This window comes from Acipenser ruthenus, chromosome 25 (assembly GCF_902713425.1).
Source record: "Acipenser ruthenus chromosome 25, fAciRut3.2 maternal haplotype, whole genome shotgun sequence".
NCBI lineage: Eukaryota > Metazoa > Chordata > Actinopteri > Acipenseriformes > Acipenseridae > Acipenser > Acipenser ruthenus.
Genome location: NC_081213.1, coordinates 26,307,501 through 26,327,341, shown reverse-complemented (window position 1 = coordinate 26,327,341; position 19,841 = coordinate 26,307,501). Strand labels below are relative to the sequence as shown.

Below are 19,841 nucleotides of genomic sequence, written 5' to 3'. Positions count from 1 at the left end.
AAAAAGTCTAGCAAGGTCCTTCTGTTCTTTATATGTGTGTTTTCATATTCATACTTTCCAGGATACACCATTTCTACCCCTGCCACCAAGTGATAGTCTATCCGTCATTCACTTACTGCGGGCATTGTCAATACAATGAAATACTGCAATCAAAACTATGGTGGCATGACATGAGATCTCTAAACATCTGGATGGTCTCTTCAACATTGCTTTGTTTTACTTTATTTGATCCACTTAACTTTTTTTTCTACAATCATTTTTGGTCCGTCTACTGACAAAACCCAGGACATAACTGACTTTGTAGAATCCCAAAATAAAATTCACGAACGACACAATCCATCAACTCTAGTAATTATTTTTAGAAGTCTGCAGTTAAAAAGAATTCCAAGCCACGGAAGATGTCATGATCTGCCACAGCATTGTACATGGAGAACAGTAACATGGGAAGGGATCTCTTAAGATGGCACAGTTTGTTAATATTATGTGGGCCTTTCAATTGACCACTAGAAAGTGTTAATTATACTTCACAGATTCTGAAATGCACATACGAATTACCACATAGGTAGGGATGTTTTGATCACCTCATTGTATTCTTATAGCTAACGATTCCTAATAAAGTGAAGTTTGAGTCTTGGTAACCTTCATTTTAATTACCACATCCTCCGGTAGTATATCTGCTAAATATATACTGCAGTCAACCCCCTTGATTTTTAAACTGCATCAGAACGCTTTGATCATCTTGCATCACAAACTGGGCTTTTCTGTTATCTCTTTCAATTCTCTTAGCAGCAAGTGGGAATATGAAACAGAACTTTGTTTGCTAGAGGCGTTATTCAATTTGCCTTCAAAAGTATATAGTGTTAATTTAAATATAAAATAATTCAGCCGTGCAAAATTGAACATCCATTATGCGTCGTTAAAAAAAAAATCAATTAAAAAATAATAATAATTATTATAATTATAATTATTGCACACAGCAAATGATTCTTCAACAGAAAACCCATGCATGCAACTGTGGAAATGTGCAGTTGCAAAGGCAGGCATGGTCCACACAGAAAAAAGACGCCAGAGGGCAAAACAAAATTTACCATGTGTATCAGTTGAATGGCTGAACCAACCAAGCCTTCCTTTCTTCTTTTCCATTAAGTCAGCCAGAGTAACCGCTTCATGTTAAATGCATGCAATATCCCATGCATTCAGACAGTGGGTGGAAGCAGCGACATAGCAGATGGCAATGGACAACAACAGGCAGCCACATACACGGGTTAGGAAAACATAAGCAACATTGAACAAAAAAGAAGATGGGAAACTATTAGTGGCATATACTACAACTGGCAGCTAAATACTAACAGCATGCTGCTAAGCAAAACACAGGATTCACGTCTGTGTTAGTAGTTTTTGTTTGTTTTGTTTTTGTTCTGCAACAGGCAACATGTACCCCACCGATATACAATGCACTTCTTCAGTGCTGTTTGCATTTTAAAATCAAGCTCAGATACTCTCCGAGACAGCTCTTTAAAGCCCATCTTTACTTCTAAAGCACAGGATACACAAGGAAACACATTTCCAGACACGTTTCCAGAAACAGCGGGCTACATTCTAAAAGCTATTTAATCCAAATTAGCACATTCTTTTCAGAACGGAACGACGCACCCAATTACCCAGCCAAGAACAAATGTCTCAGGCATTTCATTTAGATGCTTGTATATAGTCTGAAATTGTTTGAGTTGTTTTTGTAATCAGTGTTTTTTTTTCTTCCCTTATTAGGAGTTAATAGCTCAGGAAATATATCCCAAAGTATGATTGTGTATCCTGGATAATTCCAGAAACTTGGAAGTGTAGACCAGGAATCAAGACATGTTTCCAGACTCCTTGAGCTGGTAGCCGATCAGAAAGGATTTTGCGGCGGATCACGTGACTTGCAAGATGGAAACTGACCAGTGATTATCTGTGATTCTAATAAAAGAATGCAGGAACTAGTAAAGATGTCTGGATGGATTTTAAGAGTGCTTCAGGAAAAAGACATTGATTGGTATGTCTGCAGCATAGGGAGGGAGTTTCCTTCAAAGGACGTTGTCCCTGTAGAAGTCTTTCCATTTTCATTAGCCTGTACCTACAAGCTATATCAAAAGCCAGGGAACCAGGCAACACAGAAATGTCATATCAAATGAAACACAACAGAAAAGTGCTTTTAAAAGTTTGGAAATATCCAACATACAGTAATTTGTATGTAATACAGTACATATAATTTTTAACCGATAAAACCGACCATTATAATGGATTCCTGTGAATAAACTATTCTGCTAATATTTCCATCTACAGGCTGGATGACTTTCATAGAGTCTTTACTGAGGTTTCTTTTTCTGTCGTGGCAAGAACTGCTGTTAAACAGCACCACAGGGACTGAAAACTCATGAGAGAGAGAGAGAGAGACCTCAACAATTTCCACAGTTAACCCTTTGATGTGAAAGTTATGGACATCAAAGCAAAATCATTTCAAAGCATACCTATATCAGCACCATAAACATTGATTTTAATCAACCTTTTTATTGTTTACAAAAAGCTAAATGTGTTCCTAATACAAATACCACACATCATATTTAAAAAATATAAGGCTGGGTCATATGGTCGCCTTTATAATTGATACATAAATGATAGGCAGAACAACCACAAAAGTCACCATGATAAAAAATCTTGCCATGTCAGGCATGAAATCACATGGTAGTTACATAAAGAGGATTTTTATAAGCCTTCCAACTATGTAACTAATTCGATGCATCTTTTTTTTTTTTCTAAACTGGTCCGTATATCTATTTAATGAGAAAGTCTATTACAGAAGACCTTTTTGGAAACATCTTGCATTTTCAAAATTGGGGAGGGGAGGGGGTGCAAGGATAAGGGGAGCATTGTGCCTAAACTAAGATGAACGCATTGAGCAATAACTAATATTAATCATTAAACACAGCATTGGCCTAGTTAGAATCCCTGCTAAGATATTAACACTTTGTAACTGGTGATGCTCAACGACTTAGAGGACTTTAGGAATTAAACTTCAGGACTCCATTCTGCATGTTCTTTATTCGTCCTGACACGAATAGGAGCTACTGTAATTCCAGCTCAGTAATCTTCAGGCAAACACAGGCCTGAGAGTCAAATGTGGTTTTAAAAGATTTGACCATGACAAAATCGACAGATGTCAAGCAATCGTGTACTGCAACTGGGAATATCTTTTATTATTTTTATTCAAATAATGCTTTTAGTTTGTATGCTCTGAATAGGATTTATGATATAATAATATCATATAACAGCATCAATAACCCGTGCTGTTCATTGTGGACAGCAGTAGTCTCCTCCCTTACCCTAGACCTTCTATAAACACCATCTGCTTCTCAATCTTTCTATGTACCATGCTTCTGACCTGTTTGCCCTTTCCAAATGATCTTCAATGACAATGCAGCGGTACATAACTGCAATGCAATGGTGCCATACTAAGGAGAGACTGGTAATTTCACTGCAACACCATAGAACCACATCAGTACCAGTGTGCATTCGGCAATATTTGTCACTCATCCACCGTGTTGTCATTGCTGGTACCGATATGGTCTGCTATAGTCTCTTCAGGGAAATACAGTGGTTTTATAATGGTGTGAGTTAGTGTATATTACTGGGTTCAGAATACAGAGCTTTCTCGACGACCTATCTCATGTACACATAACAAACATAGTAAAATACTGAAAACAGTGATTTTGTGAAACACCCTTATACAGTAAAATGTACTTGTACCACTTACTGTCAATATGACCTAGCTGCTAATTCATTGAATTGTTGCATTATCAAACCGTGAAACAACAAGGGAGCACTGTATTATATAATACTATATTATAAATCTTGAAAACTATAGCTATGGCCAAATGTTTTGTATCACCCTATAGAATTAGCTAATTTTGCTTCATAAAGTCTTATGAAACCTGCTGTGTAATGTTACATTAACATATACTTAATGAAAAACTGACAACAATTGAAAAATGTGACCTCTAACATGAAATACTGTACTACTATTTTGGCTTCCGGTAGACTTTCAGAATATTATTTTGTAGTTTCTTTGATTACATGATGTTAAATAAAATATCTAATTTTTTTAATTATGTATAATCATTTTCTATTATGTCTCAATCCTAAAATTATAGGTGATGCAAAGCTTTTGGCCACTTCTGTACATGTTACATGTTAGCATGCAGCCAAATAAAAAGCCCTAAACATACAACTGGGACCAGTGCTGGAGGGGAGGGAGTGAACACACAAAATAATTAAGACACTTGGGACAAAATTACATTAGGGATCCACAGTCGCTTATTCTTACACACACCAGTATTACAAAAAATAATAACAAAAAAAAAACCCTCTATGCCTATGTCAAACTTACAGTCACAGTGATTAATATAGCGAGGTAAGAGAAACAAGATTTCAATCTGCATAATGTAAAGTGTATCAGGTTTCCTGTGTATGAATACACGTGAACCAAGAGCTTCATTGTTATGCATTTTGAGACTGGATATGTATTTATACCACAATGTAATTCTTTGAAAGAAGCAGGCTCTGATTGACATTTAAACAAAAAAAAAAATTAATTACAAAAGTACAGTTATTTTAATAACTTGCTACATGGTTAATACTGTATAATCTTTTCTCGGTAGGAGAGCTTATATATATATATAAAGCTAAATTGTTTAGTTTTTTTCTGTGGAGATAAAACAACCTTCTGCATCAGTAGTGAGGAGCAGAAAACAGCTTTCCATTCACCTTATTATTTTACTTGCAATGTTAATAACAACACTGAAACTGATGTGAGGGACATTGAGCTGCACTCATTAAGCATTAATACATTGAATAAGTGGTGTGCTGATGCTTTATGAATACAGACTGCTAAACATAACTACCAAGGTCAGGTTTTAAAAAGGAGCCCGAGGGGCAACAAAGTAAATGTGCAGCTTATGCGTGTAACAGAAAAACCTTGATCTTTCAGCACCATTTCTCTTCCTGCTGTCTGTGTCCCAGATAAATGGGGCTTACTTTACAAACCTGCTTTTCAGCTCACAAATAAACAGTGCAAACAAGGGCATGGTGAGCAGTGGAAGAGAGGGAAGTGTTCCGTTAATACCAAACCCTGCCTCCTCAATCCTCACGAAACAACAAACGACCTGTGTGATTTCAGTTCAAAAACACTGGAGTACAAAACAAAACCACTCGCAATGCTGCACTGGGAGGCAGTGCAAGACTCAAGATACGTTTCGACTGCAATCAAAGAGATACGTTTAGGTCTGTATTTCGGACAGACTTTGGGCTACATTCTAAAAGCTGTTTACTCCAAATCGTCATTAGCACATTTTCGCAACCAATGAAGTTGCCAAACCAGATATTTACAACTAAAACTTAAAACTTAGGAACTTGTAAGTAGGGTTAAGTGGTTTCTTATTCTTTTTTTAAATGGTAATGTTTTTTTTGTTATTTTTGTCCTTTCAGATACAAATTGTGCGAATGACGATTTGGAGTAAACAGCTTTGAATCGAGCACTTCATGTCTAAACCCCTGGAACTCACTCCTCTCATTCAGAGCCTATGACGTCGGGAGTCTCAGATGAGGTACTCACGTTTGCGGTTGTTCTTTTCGTCGCCATCCTCGTCGTTCTCAGGGTCGATGTCCTCTGCCTGGGTGATCCAGTCCAGGTACCCCTTCAGATCCTCCTCCAGCTGCTGCTTCTCCCGCAGCTTCTGGAAGTCTCCGCGGGCCTTTGCCTTCTCTCTCTCCTTGGAAAACTCTCTGACGGGTGCAGAACACGACGGAACATGTTACAACCAGGCAGACTCTCCCAACAGGCAGTCAGCAAACACACAGGGGACATGAAGCAAGTTCGTGTGCATTCAGTACCTCCACAGTGCTTTCGACTGAGTGCTGGCTTTGCATATTGTCAACAACTAAAATGCAAAAATAAAAGAATAGATGGCATTTCAATTTAGCATTATGGGCATGGGTGCAGAAAATCGGGCCACGCTCTTTACCTGGTGCAGAAAGAGAGGCCAATTTAAAACTGTACAACCTTCATTTCCAACACTCAAAACATTCTCTCAGCTGGCCCGTCTTTCTGCACTTATTCCGCGTTATGTAAGTTTAATATCGAAATATAAATGATTCAATATCTTCTTGAAAGTGTTAGGGTTTTACTACAGCGTTTTACTTTACGCAACCAATGGTGCTAGATTCTCAAAGCTCTTTCCTCCCAATCTTGTTTTGCAAGTTCCCAAACCAAAAAAAAACAGAAGTCAGAAGTTTCATGTTTCTGTTTGTAGTAAGTTGTTTCTTATTTACTTTAGAATTGTATTTGGTTTTTTGAAGTCAATTGCTTTGAGAATCTGGTCCAGTTTCTCATGCGATTTAGAGCTTTCTTCTTGATCTGCTTTATAAATCTTCTGATAATAACAGGTTTTCCCTTCCTAAATCAAAGCAGATTGTTAATTCTATCAGCCACTCTCATCAGTAACAAATGCGAACAGCCCTCAGGATATTTAACCACACAATTAAATTTGTGTTTAATCTGCAATACATGAACGTTGATATTACTGTGCAGTCATACAAAGTCCTACCTCTAGATGGAACTCTTGGTGAAAACAGCACATTATTGATTACATTTGACACACAAACACAAGCACTGGAACAAACCAATATGAAAGGGGTATTATCATAGGAAATCAAAAAGAAATAGTCAAAAAGAAATCAACCCAACGCAAACTTCAACCCAAGCAAAAAAGCATCATTATGGTGCCTTTAACTGCAGGAAATGTGTACGATGGTAATCTGAAAGATGCCAGTAACTCAGAATGCTTTATTGATATAGGTATCAGAGCGTGATGCTTAGGGACAATCGTCATTTGCCAGAAATAGCATGTTCAGCCATTCCTTTTGAATTTCACAAAGCAGTGAAAACAGTCAGTTTCCCTTCAATTCTTTACTGTGTACAAGGTGGAAAGCATTGGGGAGTTTCCAATAAGGATTATTGTTTTCAATATATTGAAAATAGTGTTTGTGGAATATACTGAACAAAACAGGAGTAGGACAGAGGCAATGCTTGGAACAAGAAGAATGCCAGCATCAATATCTTGACACCATCCAAAAGTACAGCAGATCACAAGAGATTAAAAAACCCAAATCCTACATATGAAATAAATAAGTCAATCTTTTCATTCTGTGTGGTCTCACTGATTGATTTTTTAAGGGGCAGGCTGTGCACATAGGCTAGCTTGCTTTTTCATAACCGCAAGCAAGAGGAAAAGCAACACCTCACAAGGGCATGCGAGGAGACAGCCTCCGAGGGGTCGGTGAAGAGTTTCAAAAGGCACTTCATCCCATGCAGTAGAAACTGCAGCGCTGTTGCGTCGGGCTTACCCACTGAGAACACCCAGAACGAGGTTAAGTACGAAAAATGACCCGAGTATGATTAGACTAACAAAATAGATCCATGGTGTCTCCATTCCAACAGCATCATTGACCTGTGAAAACGCAGAGGAGTTTGTTAACAAAATCAACAGTGAGGAGGAGGCAGAGAACCCACGTCAGCTGCATGGTCACCCTAGTGCACACGTCTCAATTCAAATAGTATTTTTTCTTTTCTCGGACAGTAGCAGTATATCTGTGATTCAAAGAAGTAGCCCCTAGATACAATTCAAATCAGCAGGAAAGATACTGGTTATAAAAGTGGTGCCAATCAGCACCCTGTCCTCTAAATGTGATCAAATATTAGTAGTAGTAGTAGTAGTAGTAGTAGTGTGACCATGGCAGCTGACTATAGGACTCTGCACAGGAATTAAGAAAAGATGTTGCTTACCCGCTCAACACACCAAGAACAAGATTTAGCACGAAAAATGATCCAAAGATGACCAGACTGACAAAATAAACCCATGGTAACTCATATCCCATGGCATCATTCATCTGTGAAAAACAATCAGTTCAAAGAATTGACCTTAGCATGCATGCTGTAAACTAAAGAATGCATGGAACAGTTATTCAAGAAACATACAGGTACCTGCTACTTTCAAAGCATTAGCCAGCAAGGCCTGGTACAGAGTATATGACTTTTTGATAGGGTGCCCAGATTTCCAAGGCTCAAATATATATATATATATATATATATATATATATATATATATATATATATATATATATATATGAATATAACACTTGCTACCCAACCACTGCACTTCCCCTTACAGTCCGTGGCCATGTTTAATTACATGTTCTAACTATGTGTATTGCTATTTCCACCATTCATTTCTACTGTATTCATTTTGCATACTTTTAATTTAGTATAGTAACCTGTATGAAAATATTGGTCTGGAACCATCAATATGATTGCTGATTGTTTATGTAATTAACACAAGGAGTGCTATCTGGCTCCGGGAACCTGGGACAGTTGATGTTAAACAGGGGACAGTCCCGGTCAAACCAGGATGTCTGGTCACCAGTGTTGGGTCCTATTAACACATATTCATCAAACTTTTCTAGTCTGTGATGAAGAAGCTTTGCATAAATGAGTTAAAGCTGTGTGAATAAATAGGTTCTGTTATGTGCAAACTCGACCATACCGTAACAGAAGAAAAACTAACGTTGGCATTAAATACAAAATACAAACTGCAGCAAAACTACATTACATAATGGATGGATGATTTCCAGGCAAGACAAGCTCTGGAATCAAAACAAAAGCCAGGACTGTTTGAAGTTTGTGCTGCACTTCCTGACCTTACAGTGTCATAGCTGTTTAAAAAGATAAGTTGAGAGCGTTAGTCAGTATGGCACTTATCATGGTCAGTGACAGAGACGACTACTCTGCGATAATGACCAGTACAGTGTACAGCAATCAATCATGAGTGCTACTGTAAATGCTTACTTTACATGGAGATATACAAAATATATACTGGATGGTATTTTGTACAATTTGGGAAATCACACTTTTCCATACATGTCATTGCAACACCTATGTTGTGATGCTATCCTTTGATGCAGCATTATAACAAATAACCCTGTTCAAATTCTCTACAAATCTTTTTTAGTTTAAGTGTGCCAATTCATGTATTTAACTGACCTGTTTACAGTGAAATCAGAAAGCATGCCAACTTACCCAATATAACACATCAGTCCAACCCTCCATCGTTATGCACTGAAACACTGTTAACATGGCGAAGGCAAAATTGTCAAAGTTGGTGATGCCTCCGTTTGGACCATGCCACCCTTCCTTGCATACAGTGCCATTGATGGGGCATTGGCGCCCAACACCTGAGACTGCACATGGTGCTGGTTCATCTTCTGCTATTAAATCTACAGAATGAAAAAGGAAGACATTAAAAGGAAGACTCATATTCAGGTTTCTGCTTCAATTATTATATATATATATATATATATATATATATATATATATATATATATATATATATATATATAGTACAGTAAGTCATAAAAGGACAACGCTGACTTAGGATCCAGCATTCAATGCAGTGAATATTTTCTTTAAAATGAATCCCCAAAAAGTTAGAAAAAAAAATAGGTCAATGCCGCACTGCATTTAAGACCAGCTCCATATGTTGCTAAAATGATCCTGTTGTGACAGAGAGAAACGTCAGATTTCTCACTTAAAGCACTCGAATACCCATGAGAGATTAAGCTTCCTCTGAGTACTGAGAGAGATTATGCTGTCTCCATAGATACTGAGTGATCATTTTTCAATGGCAAGATTGCCTATTCTTTATATAAAATTTGCTACTGAAGTTGCACTTTTCTACTTCTAATGCAAAGTCCTACAGTCACTATATGCCTTTCTTATTATAAAGAATATTTCTATCTGTAGTAACGCGTAAGCCTTTTCAAAAGCAAAACTAAAAGCATACACTGGTAAAAGGAAGCGTTCATCGCCTATTATCCAGTCCTGTGCCTTCGTGTGTGTCCAATGAACATTACAATAAAAACATGCATTTAAAGCTACTAGCTGATGCATGTAATGAATGGAGTTATGGTGCTTTTAAATCAGTAGGATATATGCATTTTTGTAAGCTTTGCTACAGCTTTGTGCACTGTAGAGAAGTCCTAAACAGAAGTCCTGACCCAGAAAAGCTTCAGATGGAAAGAGCCAGCTCACCTGTACCAGAAATATAACACGTTGTGTGCATTTTTCCAATAAAAAGCTCCAGTCCTATTATGGCATAGATTATGATTACAAACAACACCAATAGGGCAATGTGGAGAAGAGGGACCATGGCTTTTATAATGGAATTCAAAACAACTTGCAAGCCTGTAAAAAGAGAAAAATAAGTGAACACAGGATCTGTACAACACAATGCTGTATACAGTATTCAATTCATATTTGGATCCCAAAGTGAACCATGTCAAAAATGGTATACTATATAAAAACACCAGCATACAATAATAATAATACATGCAAATGTCTTTTAAATAGTGAATCGATGACCTGGAGAAATAGTCATGTTTTATGAGCCACAGTACCAAAGTACAGTATATACTAAACAAGATTAGATTAACAGGAACTTAAAATCTTAAATCATAAAATGCATTGCAAAAAAGATGTATATGTAAATGTATTGAAATTTAAATGTATTGAAATATAACTTTGGGGCTCTGTTAGTAACTTGTTTGCCTTTGGACTAGTATGTCACTGAATCAAAACAGCACTTTGGAAAAAAGTCTAAAAAAAGCTCGGCCTCGTCCGTTTATCATCTCCCCAGCGTGGTGTGCAGAGGGAGGAGGTCTATCCTTGAGATGACACGTCCCATCTACTTCCTAGACCTTGCACACCTTCCCAGGAGCAGAAGAGCAGCACAGGGGTCGTCCCCAGTGCCCTGACCAAACTACATTCCCTGCCCCCACCCCGACACAGCACAGAGACCCTTTAGCAGTGACCCACTGAGCTCAAAACAAACTGCACAGTGTAGAAGGCATGTCAGTTTACAGTGAATGTGCATGGTGTAGAAGTTCAGACCCCCTGACTATGGACTCACTGGGCACCCCTGACACGAGTCGGAGCGGACGTAGCACACGGAAGGCTCTTAGGGCTTTAACATCAAAGCCGCCTGGCTTTCCACCAGAGTGGTTGTCTCCATCTCCCTCGTTGGTTAGTTGTTCCAAGACAACACTAAATAACCTGAAACACAAAAGAAAAGGCATGTTGTATTAGCTGGGTGCTCATCACATCACAGTGGAGCTAGTCATCAAATCAGTCCCACTTTATTATTATTTTTATCCCCTTTCACCGCTGCAACCCCCCGGAGACTTGGGAAATGGAGGCTAAAACACGCGTCCTCCGAAATCTGTCATTTTTCGCACTGCGGATTCACAGCGAAGCCACCAGACCTATAGTGCTGGAGGACAACACAGATCTGAATGGCTCCACTGCAGACCCACAGGCGCCCTATCAGCCACAGGGGTCGCTGGTGCACGGTGAACAGTGGATTGCCCTGCCGACCTAAGCCCTCCCTACCTGGGTGGCGCTCAGCCAATTGTGCACCACCCCCTAGGAAACCCTGGTCACGGTCGGCAATGACACAGCCTGGATTCGAACCTGCAATCTCCAAGCTATAGGGCGCATCCTGCACTCCACACGGAGCACCTTTACTGGATGCGCCACTCGGGAGCCCCAATCAGTCACTCTTTAATGTGAATAATTCATTAAACCCACCCCCCAGAAACATTTCAGTGTTTTTGTTTTGTGGTTACATTTAAAAACAAAGAAATTGCAGCAATACTCACAGCAAGCACACAGCATGCAACAGTACAGTAAGTAATGAGCTTGCTATATAGATTGAAATGTTCTGTATGCTCTAATGCCCTCCTGATGCTGTCGCTGTCCTCTCCTCCAGGTTTCTACAGTGACTTGAGACAGACGACAATCACATTGATGTGCAGGTTTATTTCAGTTCAGATTTTTTGTACGAGTGTTAGATTCGTTCTGGGAAAGCTCAATAACCTATACCACACACCTGCTGCTTGTCATCTTAACAGTACTGAGCGTTTCTCGCACATCATAATCTTTCCAGGACAATAACCACAATAACCGATATTACTACTGTCAGTACAATCCTGCCACTGATTCCCTTTTAAAAAAAAACAGTCTGACATTCCCTGTTTTAATTAACCCGAATATCATTTGCACCCATATATTTTGTTTAGTACTGATGCTTTTCATGTTGCATTCAGACAGTGGGCTGACCTAGCTACTGTATGCAGTGGACTGTGTGAATATTAACGGAGAGAGTGGCTGACTAATCTAATGTTACTGGGGAAAACAATATAAATAAAAATAAAAATAATTACATATATTAAAATTGTTATTTGTCCTGGTGTTTCTCTACTGTATTATTTTTTTTGTATTAAATACAAAACTGCATCAGTGTGCTGTACAGGGTAATAGTAGACTGCATCAGTGTGCTGTACAGGGTAATAGTAGACTGCATCAGTGTGCTGTACAGGGTAATACCATCTACAATGGCGGGAAACTTAAAAGTTCCAATCAGTTTCTGTGCGGGAGGTGTAAACGGTTGTTTAGGATTTTCTAATTAGTTGGACGTTCTCTCGCCAGTTTAATTTGCACTGTGCCTGTGCACATGGTCTCAGAAGAAGGTAAGATGTGTGCATTTCCATTTTTTAATTGCTCGAGGTGCAGGGTGTGTGACACGGGACAGAGTAGAGCCACTGCGCTCAGAGAGGGGATAAAGGCAAGTAGATAAGCATTTCTGTTAATATGAAGTCACGTCCGTTACATAGGTCAAAAGAATCCATGAGAGCTCAATATATTAAACACCTTGACCTTCAGCAAATAGAACCTACAAAAGGTTCCAGCCAGTGCCTTCTTAGAATTCGGATTGAGTGTTCTGAAGTTCTGCATAGCTTTCATTTTTGAAAAGGGGATCTCATTTAGCATATAGCATTCTGAGTCCAAAAGTAAGAATAGCTGAAAGAGTTCTAGGAGTAGCAACTTCAGCGATTATGGTGTGTTTCATACACTATTAGCCTGCAATAGCCAGGTCATGACATTTCAGTTCCTGTATTTTCGCATCCCGTCTTCCCGATATGTATCCTTTCCGGTTCCATTTAAATTGGCTGTTTTAACAACCTTGTGTTTTTGCTGTTAGGCAGTTTCTCATCAGCTTGAAAATTAAATGTCAACCAGATCTTTTCAGCTCATTTAAATGATTTGACCTCAAGTAAATGACATTATAACTTGAGGGAAAGAAAAATAAAATAACTCTGCATCTTTAACCCAAACATTTAAAAAATGCATGGCCAATCATCACTGAAATGGAAGTGATTAGAGAGATACCAGGAAAACCAGTTTCATTGCACTAGCACGCCTTTCACAGAAAAACATTACCAAGTCAACAAAACTAATGAGGACGGTGGTATACTTACCCTACTACTACAATTATAAAATCCAGCATGTTCCATCCGTTTCTCACATAAGCATTCTGGTGCATTACTAATCCATATGCAAAAATCTTCAAAAACGTTTCAATTGTAAAAACTATAAGGAAGGCATATTCTACTGTTTCCTGGAAGAGAAAAGAAAAAAAAAGAAATATGTTTAATTCACATCACTATGCAGTAAAGATACTAATATCACATTCAGTTCTGATGGGTTATATGGGATTCAGAATTTAGAATGTGTTGAAATGACACTGCAGACTGGATCAATGTAGTGAGGTGCTAAACCTATACCTTACGATGTAACAAAACAAATACTGTTCTGTACTCGGATTCCATCTCATACACATACGATGACGTAAACACTATTTCTACCACAGCCTTACCTATGTGGTATGATAAACACAACGAATAAGTAAAGACTTTCTATAAACATAAAGCATTGTGAGCTCATTTCTGTTTAAAACTTACACCGTATCATCAGTTCTCATTTTACTATACAGTAAGGTCTCAACAGGGCTTACTATCAAACAGTAATCCTGTAATCCGCTACACATTCAATAAAAGATGATTTGTCAATGTACGGTAAAGGCCCGGCTTCATATCCACACAGGAAGCAGCTCTCTGCTCGGTTTCAGCTCACAACATATTCCCTGTGAGTGCTCAGTAAACACACAGTACTGCACTGACAGTGTGTGTCATGTTCCACATCAACAGGGTAAAGCATTTCCTGGGTCAAGCTGTGTGGATATCAAGGGCAGTGTTTAGAAAGGAATTTACTGACTTTATGATGTAAAAATAAGTAAAAAGAATAAATCATCCAGGTCAATAACGTGGACTCATTTTAACAAACTGTATTTGTTTATTCCTGTCGGAAAAGCCACAACAGCTATTGCTATTAATGCCCACGGCTCCTGCTTCTTCCTGCCAAGCCTTAGGTCAATATCAGCATTTGCTTCGGTATGTGTTTAAAATGAGCGTACCTGTGATGGCCATTGTTTCGTACACACAGGTCCCCAGGGGGAGGCAGCCCCTCGACAGTCTGCCCGTGCGCACTGCGTTCTGCGCTCTGTGTGCTCAGATCAGGAATTCTTACCAAGACCTGGCTTAGAGGCTCAGGCTTTCATTACCTAATGCAACTGTCACCACTAAGAAGCGAAAAGTAATCAAAAGCATTCTTAACAAAGAGGATCTCAAGCCGTTTCCTAGATGTGGAGGTCCTGCCAGAATGACACCTCTACTGGAAACACTTTAAAACAATGGCCTTAAATTCATAATGAATTCCGGCTGGATACCACAGGAACAGCCCCTGAATATCTCATGCATGTCCTCCGAGTTCTGAAGTAATTCATTTTGAATTCATCATGATTTAAAAATATTTAGGTCCCCTTTTCCCCTCCATCCGTTCCTAATGACTTCACTGTTTTTTTCTTCACTAATTCGTACCCTCTTACCCGCCCACCAGGGGATTGTGAGAAGTGTTCATTCATGCATGAATGCATGCCTTGTACATGTGATCAACATAATTTATTACAAAGGTACATAGAAAGAATATGGGTAATTAAATCCACGTGAATTAACAGGGCTGGATTCAAAATGAATTAGTTCAGAACTCTGAGGAAGTGCATAACATATCCAGGTGTTGTTTCTGTGGTATTCAGTCGGAATTCATTATTTTTTCCCTTCAAGTTATTTACCAGTATTTCATCTCAACTGACTTCCTGTACACTGTCTATTGTGCTTTTGATTCCAGAAAGAAAATATCTTCTTTCATGCCAGGAAGATCTTTTCTTACTTCACCATTACCTTTTTTAAGGATATTATCAGTATCACTGGGGCAGTAGTGTGGAGTAGTGGTTAGGGCTCTGGACTCTTGACTGGAGGGTTGTGGGTTCAATCCCCCGGTGGGGGACACTGCTGCTGTACCCTTGAGCAAGGTACTTTACCTAGATTGCTCCAGTAAAAACCCAACTGTATAAATGGGTAACTGTATGAAAAAATAATGTGAAATAATGTATAATGTAATATCTTGTAACAATTGCAAGTCGCCCTGGATAAGGGCGTCTGCTAGGAAATAAATAATATATATAATACTTAAAGTCTATCTTTAAACAAGACGTTTGAAGTTTGATAAACACTCACTCATCAGTGAACTGTATTTACTAATCACTCATGTTTCCGAGAAAGAAAAACAAAGTCAGCAAGTCATGTGCAGCCGTATCTACGGACATACAGCAAACAGACAAAGGGCTTATTTAATCAGACTCTTGATTAGATATATGACTCTGTAAGTACATACCAGTATCTAGTGTGTTTGAGTGGGACAGTGTGGAATAATAAAATGTATAAAGTAGAACAATGAAGGCATTATAATAGAACATATTCCATGTCATTAATACTGTATCTTAAATTGAACTCTGCACCGCGGTGGGTATGAAGTAATTGGTTATGTCGACTTAAATAATACAGAAGGTCGTCCATATCTAGTGTCCCAGGGGGTCTAACTTAACATCTCAAATATTGATGCTTTTTGGTAAACACCACCTTTTTTTAGTTTGTGCATTTATCGCACGCTGATGTAAAACCATGCATTTCTGAAAACGTTTAGTTTACTGGTTCTCTTCAAAATAATCATTCAAGTGTGGCAGATTAGAGTTCCTCTTTTGACTCTTATATTTGTAATCCGTTCTCACACCTGGTGATCTTTAACCAAGACCATCCATATTTAATAAGCACTGAATGCAGAGATCATGTATCACAATCTACTGTGCACCACTGTGTGAGCATAAAACATTACAGTAATACCTGTCCCACTCTCACGGGCTGCATTAACACACAAACTGCTGGGCACACTGTAGGTCTCCACAGTGGAGATGTTAAAGTTACATTCAGCTTATCACAATGGATAAAAAAAGTGTGAGGTTTACAGCCCACTAAAAACTTAAATGGCAAGCAATCATTAATATCCTAGGTGTGAAGATATTTTAAATCGGAATATGCCTTTTACACCCATGTAAAGGTTTCTCCTATAGAAGGCTAAGTCACAGGTAAGCAGAGAGGTATACGTAAAACGATAATAAACGCAGAGGTAAATGCATAGTATAACCATGGGGAAAGCACAGGAAACTATACATTTACTGTGGTAAACTTGTATAATGGCATGCCTGAAAAATATAACATGTACCCCTTTGTGCTTTGCAAGAAAAATAACTTGTTATACTATATTAGCACAGTAGGACTACTGTACTAATACTGGAATAAAAATCATGTTACAAGTTTTTCAGGTTGCATATGTGTGAAAACATAATGATTGATCAGACCGCAAACAGAGACTATCATAATGGTCTTAAAGTCGGTCACTGCTACAAAGGTCAGGCTATACCCTCGCTCATCCTCTCTCTAGGCTTGGCTTCACACCACAGGTCAGCTCTCCAGAGCAGTGGGGAGGGACACAGAGCTACCTTGATCCTCTACAGTTTGAATGAAAACCGAGACAGCCGCACTACAAGTATAAATTACTGATGGTGCCGGTTATTGAATCTTTAAACAATGATGTAAGTACATTCACAAAGCAAAGTGCCTTCCTCTTATAACTTTAGTGCCAACCAGACAGACCCTAAACTCCCGATAAGCAAACAGATGTCTGTTTTGTTTTCATAAACATACACCTGCTACCTTGTTTGACATGTCTCTCAATAAGGGATAGTATAATCTATTTGCCACTCAATATGAATCATTATTACCAGCAACAAGCAGCCAATGTATGCCCATTTTACTAATGCAAACGTTCTGTCGAAGTTTTAATAAAATTGAATCCGTGGTATAACAAGAGCAGTTGGCTTACACTTTGCCAGAGACAGCTGTTTTACAGGATGAAGCCGGGAAACCTGCTTGTTTTAGCGAATGTCAACACGGTCACATTTCTTATTGTACCACTTGGGTGTTACTAAAGCAACTAATGCATTTTAGTGGCAATTGAAACTGAACAGGGTGAGGTTTTTGCTTTGTTGACACATCTAGCTTTGCTGAGAAACGTTACACGGGTAAGAGCAAGGTTTTCTCTTTGTTATGTTCCGGTAATACCGGCAGCAATGTCCATGTTGGTGTTTATCACAAACTTTTGTTTTGTGTTTTCCTTTACATTGTATTTTTGTCATTTTCCCATGCTTTTCCCATGGTTATTCTATGCATTTACCCTGGTTTGCCAAGTTTATTAATATACTTTACCATACCTTGCTATTCTTTCCAGTGCTTACCTATACTTTAACTATGCTTTATTACACTTCACTGTGCTCTTACTTTGGGAAACGTTTATAAGGGGCATGTTGCAAGTCTGTTTCCTCACAAAGGGCAAGGCAGCAGATATGATCCATATCCAAGACTGGTGTTTCTAGAAGAACAGTCTCTAAAGTGATGACTCTAAGGCTATTCTGGAGAATACAAACTCATGCAATAACCAAAGTACATGCGGATACCTTTTATTTTTGTAATACGAACCCAACCAGATCCGAAATTACTTAATCGAACCTACTGAGGGTCCATTCATTAATTTATACCTGGCCTTGAGTAGCCTCCTGGAGCAAGAGTTTAGTACCACTGATCTAAGCTAAAAACATTCTTCCGCTCAGTAATTAGAAATGAGCTGTTTCCTCTCTCAGTCAGCCCTGACATAACAAGGGCACAGTACTTTATAAGGAGTGCACAATCAATAGAGCTGTGGGGCTCGCTTGTGGCTCTCTCAGTCCACTCCAAACCAAGACCTTCATTAATTAACTGAACACCTGTTTGGAATTGTGCTCTAGGATGCTCAATGCAATAAGTAGGAGCATGGTTGGAACATGGCCCTGGATTGGAATGGAAACGGGAGTCACAAATGTCTGCTTCAGCAATTTAGCATATTTGGCTCTGCAACTGGCTTCTATTTAAACCTTTTCTGTCCCTTTGATAAACCTGGCCAGGGGTACAGTAATGAGATTAGGCACAGGCACTTTAACTTGTTGAATAAAATCCTCAAATTGTTTGCTTTTGGTGAGCCTTGCCCTGTTTCCCCATCAATCTCACAAAGATTCGGCTATCTGCTGCAGGCAGTGTTTTACTCATGTTTCAATGGAGCACTTAGCACAGCTTGAAAAGGATGGAGTCTTTTCTGTTGCTTAAGTGAAATGTTGACTCCTGCTTGAAGCATCTTTTATTTTCCAGTGAGAGCTCACAGCTAGACAACGAAGCATGATAATTAGACTTGCAGTGAAATCAAGGGAAAATGTTAGGTTTGTTCAAAGGTAATCAGCGTTAATGTTTGGTGAAGTAAAACCCATTCAAAAGATTAGGATGGCAGGTGGCAGCGTTAAAGTTGTGGGAAATCAGTCTACAATGAACCCCCATAAGCCAAAGCAAAGAAAGAGACGAACATGCTTTCGCTGCTGTCAGTGGACCAATTCAAATATTTTCTGGTGACGGGAATTTGTACAAACTGGCTGCAGATTAGTTTTATGTTATTCATAAAGTCAAGACTGTTCTTACATTCACAAGTTAAACCAGGTGTCTTGTTTTGGAATCCACGCAGAATTCAATTTGAAAACTTATCACTAATAAAATGAAAATATACTGCACATGTTTGCCACAATAGGACTGATTCAAAACTGCACTACAACTTTATTATGCAAATTTATAAAACATCGACTCGTAAACAATCCTCTCCCATGCTGCTTTGCTTCTTTGTAAAAGACATTGTGTCCGGGGGGGGTTGTCACAGAATCCGATTAGCAATAACGCTGGACTACACAGGGTTACATAAGGCAAGTAAGTCAAAGATTAGTGCTAATGAAGCTCTGCGAAACATGGTCTTAAAGTTCAGGCTTTTCAAAATAGAACAGTATGAATCACCTGAAAGCAGTTCTATCCCGGCATGCATTCTCTGAGTGTTTCTTATGCAGCTAATCAACAGACGACAATAAACTATAATCCCATTATGGCTGTCATAATCTGTCTTTGCTTTCAGCTTTGCAGGCCCATCCGCAGTCGTGGTTCTGAGTTTATGTCATAAGTGATCAGTAAAGGTAGCACATAATTCATTCACTGAGAAAAGTTTGGATGCTAACCTAATATTACCAGCCTGATGTAAATGTATGCCCAAAAGAAAGTGATCTTTCAGGCAGTAGTCCTGTATGTTTGTGCTTTTAGGAAGTTGTGCGACTAACAGTATCTCTTTAAACACATCACATGTATAGCAGCAGAAAGAGTTAAAATCTTGAAAATGTATTCTTTTTTTATGTTGCATAGAACTACAGTATATGGAGGGAATAAAAAAAAAAACTATTTTTAGCCCAAACATTCAAAAGTAAGTTCAAGTTATACTAAGAATAGTGATT

General features: G+C 38.6%; 1 protein-coding gene across 12 annotated transcripts in view; it reads right to left on the bottom strand.

The window, feature by feature from the left end:
• The window catches only part of LOC117413950 (voltage-dependent L-type calcium channel subunit alpha-1D-like), an 84,704-nt gene that overhangs the window by 40,664 nt on the left and 24,199 nt on the right, over window positions 1-19,841 (bottom strand). For 8 of the 12 annotated variants that reach the window (XM_058999880.1, XM_058999876.1, XM_058999879.1 and 5 more), the window contains exons 4-10: window positions 13,462-13,601; window positions 11,055-11,197; window positions 10,178-10,330; window positions 9,167-9,363; window positions 7,877-7,980; window positions 5,648-5,817; window positions 1,089-1,163 (exon numbers count right to left, since the gene is read on the bottom strand). In XM_058999880.1, coding sequence (XP_058855863.1) covers window positions 1,089-1,163; window positions 5,648-5,817; window positions 7,877-7,980; window positions 9,167-9,363; window positions 10,178-10,330; window positions 11,055-11,197; window positions 13,462-13,601 — 982 coding nt within the window. The remainder of the gene's footprint in view (window positions 1-1,088; window positions 1,164-5,647; window positions 5,818-7,876; window positions 7,981-9,166; window positions 9,364-10,177; window positions 10,331-11,054; window positions 11,198-13,461; window positions 13,602-19,841) is intronic. The other 4 variants (XM_058999881.1, XM_058999884.1, XM_058999885.1 and 1 more) reach the window with 1 other exon arrangement.